This window comes from Dendroctonus ponderosae, unplaced genomic scaffold (genome assembly GCF_020466585.1).
Source record: "Dendroctonus ponderosae isolate FM_Combo_2020 unplaced genomic scaffold, Dpon_F_20191213v2 Dpon_F_20191213_7, whole genome shotgun sequence".
Taxonomy (NCBI): domain Eukaryota; kingdom Metazoa; phylum Arthropoda; class Insecta; order Coleoptera; family Curculionidae; genus Dendroctonus; species Dendroctonus ponderosae.
Window position 1 is genome coordinate 852,400 of NW_026018916.1, and position 5,419 is coordinate 857,818.

General features: G+C 36.7%; 1 protein-coding gene across 7 annotated transcripts in view; it reads left to right on the forward strand.

The window, feature by feature from the left end:
* LOC109536514 (diuretic hormone receptor) overlaps nt 1-5,419 on the forward strand; it is an 80,245-nt gene that overhangs the window by 57,553 nt on the left and 17,273 nt on the right. For all 7 annotated transcript variants that reach the window (XM_048668366.1, XM_048668367.1, XM_048668368.1 and 4 more), the window contains exons 7-8: nt 1,270-1,350; nt 2,100-2,173. In XM_048668366.1, coding sequence (XP_048524323.1) covers nt 1,270-1,350; nt 2,100-2,173 — 155 coding nt within the window. The remainder of the gene's footprint in view (nt 1-1,269; nt 1,351-2,099; nt 2,174-5,419) is intronic.

The window sequence follows — 5,419 nt, forward strand, 5'->3', positions numbered from 1 at the left end:
TTCTCGGTTATTTTGTCATTTTTCGCGGAGCGATTTGCGGACAATCCTTCCTGTCTAATATTCAACAATTGACTGACGGAATGACACATTAGGAACTCAAAACTTTATGAAAATCAGGTTAAAGTGACACACAGTCTAGCTAATTTTATTTAAATAGAACTTCAATCAAGTAAGTGCGGCAACGATGAGCGGCGAATATACTGCTTACCAAACGCTGTAATTCACCAACGGCATACTTGGGAGCTTTAATTCCCTAAGCCTTCTTAACAAAAATGCACTTTAGTTGTTCAGTTCAAGTAGTTTCCAGTTTACAAATACATGAATGAATATAAATTAAATTCCAAATCAAATTCATTCCTGGGTTTCAGTCATTTATTGTCGTTTATTATTTTTTGGCACGCAAAAATGCATGCCAAGGCTTAAAGCAGCAACAACGCTACACATAAAAACTGATGATGACGGAAAAATACACCGAAACCTATTTGGATTGATAAATAGAGACAAATGACTGAAACCCAGGAATTAATTTTGATTTGGAGTTACACACAAAGTTAACATGTCTTGTGTTCATTCCGCATGGTTTTTCATCCAAATTGCCCATCAGCATAATAAATATGTGTATGCGTCATAGCACAAAGAAAAAATTCGCTGTTTGCCTGTCAGAGAAGGCGTTTTTCGATGAATTATGGCCGAAAAGTAAAACTTTCCGCTTTATTGGGTCGCTCGTTGACAAAAAATATGCACATTAAGCGAATAATTGTATTAAAAGTGTTCTGGAATCTCGATAATACGGAAAACTTTCATAGTGCAAATTTGTCCAATCCATTAAAACGGATTTGAAGACTTTTTCATTCAAAGAAACTCCACTTATAAATATATGTTTTTCCTATCTTCAAATTTAGATCAAATCAGGTGCAATCAATTCCTTTTAAGGGCTACTTCCCATTGCAGCTTGAATATGTTTAGGTATATTTTCTGGCAAAAAGTTTACATTACGGTGCAGTGAGGTCTGGTGTAACCAATTTTCGCTCTACTTTCCCGACAATGGAAAATGATGCATTTTATCGGGAAAACTCGGTACTTTGTGTGTGATCGCGCTTTCAAAGGGCAGCAAATGCGTCCTTTATATCCACTTAACGGATTTTATCAATTTGATTTTCAAGAATTCAGATTGTTAATTTGCCTTGTACTGAAACAATCGGCAATTTTTTTAGTAAATAAATTGGAAAAACTGTGCAATTTTTCAACGTTGGTGTTGATTCCTTGCAGGTCTTTACCTCTATATCCTGGTGGTTCAGACGTTAATCAGGGACAGTTACAAGCTGAGAGTGTACGTTGCCATCGGATGGGGTAAGTAAGTTGCCTTAAATCAACCTCTTTAAAATTGGCTGTTGTTTTAATTGGCTGAGAACCGAGATTGAAACCCCCAAAACCCTTTATTATTCAAAGGCTTTTATTTCGAGTTCATTCCATTAAAACTTCCTGCAAAATAAGCCGTTGGGTTCCTCTGGCTGTTGGAACAACCAATTAAAATCTGCTTATTTTGACTTGAATTTTATGCCGCAAGTTTACCTGCGGAAATATAAGAATAGTTTCAAAATTTTCGGTGCAGGTCGCTGAAGAGAACGAGCAAACTTTATTTTGTTCCTTAAATTAAAAACGTCCACATTCTATTTGCAGTGGCGCAGATTTATGGGCAAAGTTTATTTCAACCGGTTTTGTTTCAGCAGCTTGATGCAATAATATGAATATTTATGGGGAACTTTGCAGTTTTTTGTCCTCGGGATTTTCTCCGGAGGCAAAGGAAATGTAGTTTTAATTTCAATTTGCCCTGGGGAAGTCTGGGTTGTTTTATAGCCGTTTTTAATGGTCTAGTTCAAGAAACTTTTAATGCTTTGATTCGCGGAAAGTTTCCTACTTTAATTATGGGATGCCGATATAAAAATTGCCTGCGGAAAAACTCAAGTGTGACCGTGACAACTCGTTTCCCAACTTAATCTTGGGACGTTCCAACTAATTGCAGGCCTCAAGGTGGGTTGGGGCAACTTGGAAACTTGCTCTTTAACTGCAATTTAATCATGAAAAATTTTCCATTTCAGGAACTCCTCTATTCTTCATCATCGTGTGGGTGATTTTTAAGAGCATCTTGGAGCAGCACGATCAAAGCGATGCCGTAAGTAGCTAACTAGTAGTGAGTTTTTTTGAGCTGTTGCTTGGTTGGTTTGGGGAAACGATGGAAAATTAAGCCAACACCCATTTTCCTTTAACTTGCGCTCCGCATTAATTTTGTCCACGTTTTGCCACTAACGGCAATCAACTTCATTTACATATCCAATATGGATTTTCCTCTCGATCTGCTCGTCCCCCCCAATTCGGAGGTCAATCCAATCAGTTTTCCCGATGAGCGGTGGACAATGCGATGATCAGAAATTTAGGAAAATTGTCTGAATATCGGAGAATGGAAGGAAGTAAGTCAGCAGGGAAATTTCAGCTCGAGTTTGGAAAGTTTTGATGGCGAACGTTCAATGTTTAACAATTTCTGTGTTTATTTTTTACATTTTTGGCTTCCATTCTGAATATTGTGCAATTTTTCGTCAAGTTTTATCGAATGATTGAACGCCACACTGATTATTGATCTCCTGCGAACAAGGAAAATTATGCAACAATACTTCGAAAAAATTGTCACTCTAAATTCGAAGTAGCTTGAAAGTTGATAGTAGTGCCTTTTAATAGAGAAAATGTTGCTCTAAATGTGCGTCGGTCGGTTAATTTTCCACATTTTCCGTCATTTTTAGCGAATTTTTGAATTCTTCGCTGATTATTATTCCACTCTAACATGGGTGCATTTTATAATTTGCTCATTTTTCGCCAAATATTCGATTACCGGGCCGATTGCTGTTCTCCTGTGAACACAAGAAATTATGCAGTACTATTTTCAAAAATTCCTTGCTTAAAATTGAAAGTAGTGGCAACGTCGATGGTAACGCCGTTTAATAGCGACAATTCTGCTCTAAACGTGCGCCAATTTGCCAATTTTCCACAATCTCCGAAAATTTTCGGCGAATTTTCAATTTCAACGCTGAAATGTTCATGTCAGGTAGGCTACAGAAGTTGTGCAACCATTCCTTTGAAAAATGTTCAGTAAAAAATTGGAGGTAGCTGTAAAATTGGCAATAAAATATTTCAATAGAGTAAATATTGCTCTAAACGATCGTGAATTTCCTAATTTGCACGACTTTTCATAAATTTTCCGCGAATGTCTGAGTATCACGGGCTAATTATCTCTTATGCACTATTTGAAAATATTATGCAACAAAATTTTAAAAATTCATCACTAAAAATTGCAGCAGATCAGAAGTTCATGGTAACGCATTAAATGTAGAGGAAATATTGTAGTAACCTTCAGGTGATTTGCCAATTTGTCACATTTTTCCGTATTTTTTGCGAATTTTTTTATTCCACGCTGGATGTTGTTCACTGTCAATCGTGTGCAACGATTTTTCAAAAATTCGTCACTAAACATCGGAAGTAGATCGAAAGTTGAAAGCAACGTATTTTAGTAGAGCAAATATTCCTTCAACTATCGGGTGATTTTGTTATTTGGCACATTTTCAGTCATTTTTTGCGAATTTTTGAAAAATTTTGAAATTTGCGCTGCATATACCACCAAGATTGTGCAACGATTTTCAAGAATTTCTCATTAAAAATGGGATGCAGATAGAGGGTTGATTTTCACGCTCTTTAATAGAGAATATATTTCTGTATTTACCAATTTGAACTGTTTTTAGTCGATTTTTGGCGTGGAAGTTTTGAAAGCGAGCGCGAGTTTTGTTTGTCTCCAACCATTTTTACAAAAAAATTGTCTGTTATAACCAGATGCAAGGAAAAACTTGATTGCAACGCTCTTCAATAGAGAAAATCTCAGTCTCAGCATGCAAAAATTAGCAGCTTTGCTGAAGTTTCCACTAATTTTTGGGAATTTTCGGAATACAGGGATGAGCACTGTTCCCAATAGAAATTGCGCCAGGATCAGTTAAAACTGGAAACAGATCAGAAATTGATATTAGCGTGTTTTAATAGAGGAAATATTGCTCTAATCGGCCCTACAGCAACTTGCTGATTTGCCAATTTTCTCTTCAACTTTGATGATTTTTACTAAATTGACGTTTTTTAACACTGATTCATCTGAGTGTATGAGATTTAAATGCCCAGATTTTAACCATAAAATGCATGTGAAAATGCAGTGAATGTATTATTCAACTCCGGGCAAGATGGGGATGATAAATATTTGATTATTTGGATGCGCCAAGGTCCCGAACAGTTCAACTAAAGTTTGTTATGCTGTCAACCAGATCTCGGAAGTTGGTTTCCTATTTTAAATTCAAAAGTTCCTCGAATGCCATCTGCAGCTTTCCTGCCGCGCTCGTCTCCTACTTTGGTCAGATTTTAACATGGAAATTTGTCACGATGGACTTGTGCCGGAACCACTAAATTTACCGAAAAAACTTCGTCGGTGTTGGGAAGTTAAACATTAGTGGATAGTTTTGGTGCTTGAGCGCAAAAGAACTGATTTTATTGACTTTTATCTTGAATATTTGTGTAAAAGTGGTGAAGCACTTCCACAATAGACGAGCGAGCAATCGAATGGCAGCGTGCGCCTGAAAATGGTTGCAAATGTTGGCAACTGAAACGTTGTACTAAAGAACCACATTTCCTCTTTGGAAAAGTGGTGCATTTGAAACCATCGAGTTGCATGAAGAAGAATTCAATATTCCAATCTAACTAAACTGGAATTGAAATTTTGCCCTTTTCATCCTGGATCTTATGTTAGCACCCAAACTAGAATGCCATCAATTGGAAGCTCGACGACATTTCCCGATGAAATTATATGGAAAGCGACAAGTTCGGAATACTAAACAAGGCGACTTTTCCATCCAAATGGGTCTGGTGCACAAGCACTTACTTTCCTTAGTTTTGCGCAAAGTAAAACCACTTTACATATCGGGAACAGTTTTCAGCCATATTTGATAAAATGATTTTATATACAGGGTGATTCAAAATCGGCGTCATTCCTCTTGAGGGGTGATAGAGGCTCACTTGGGGAGTACCAGAAAAATATTAAAAAATTTTTTTCCCTAAATTTCTAGAAGATATTAACAGTTGAAGATCGAATTTGAACTTTGTTATTAAGTTTTGACCAAGAAAGCGAAATTTTAATATCAGACACTTAGGCGCAAAATTCCATGTTTTCCGTCCCGTTTTTGCTCATTTCTCGGAAGCAAAATGAGCAAGAACGCTCATTTGTACGTCATTCTGGAGAGAAATAAATGGCCTTTTTAGAAAGTGAACCATGGATAAGGAAATGTTGCAGTTTTCTCAAAAAATGCTTGAATTCAAGAAGTTTTAGATTTGCGTGGTT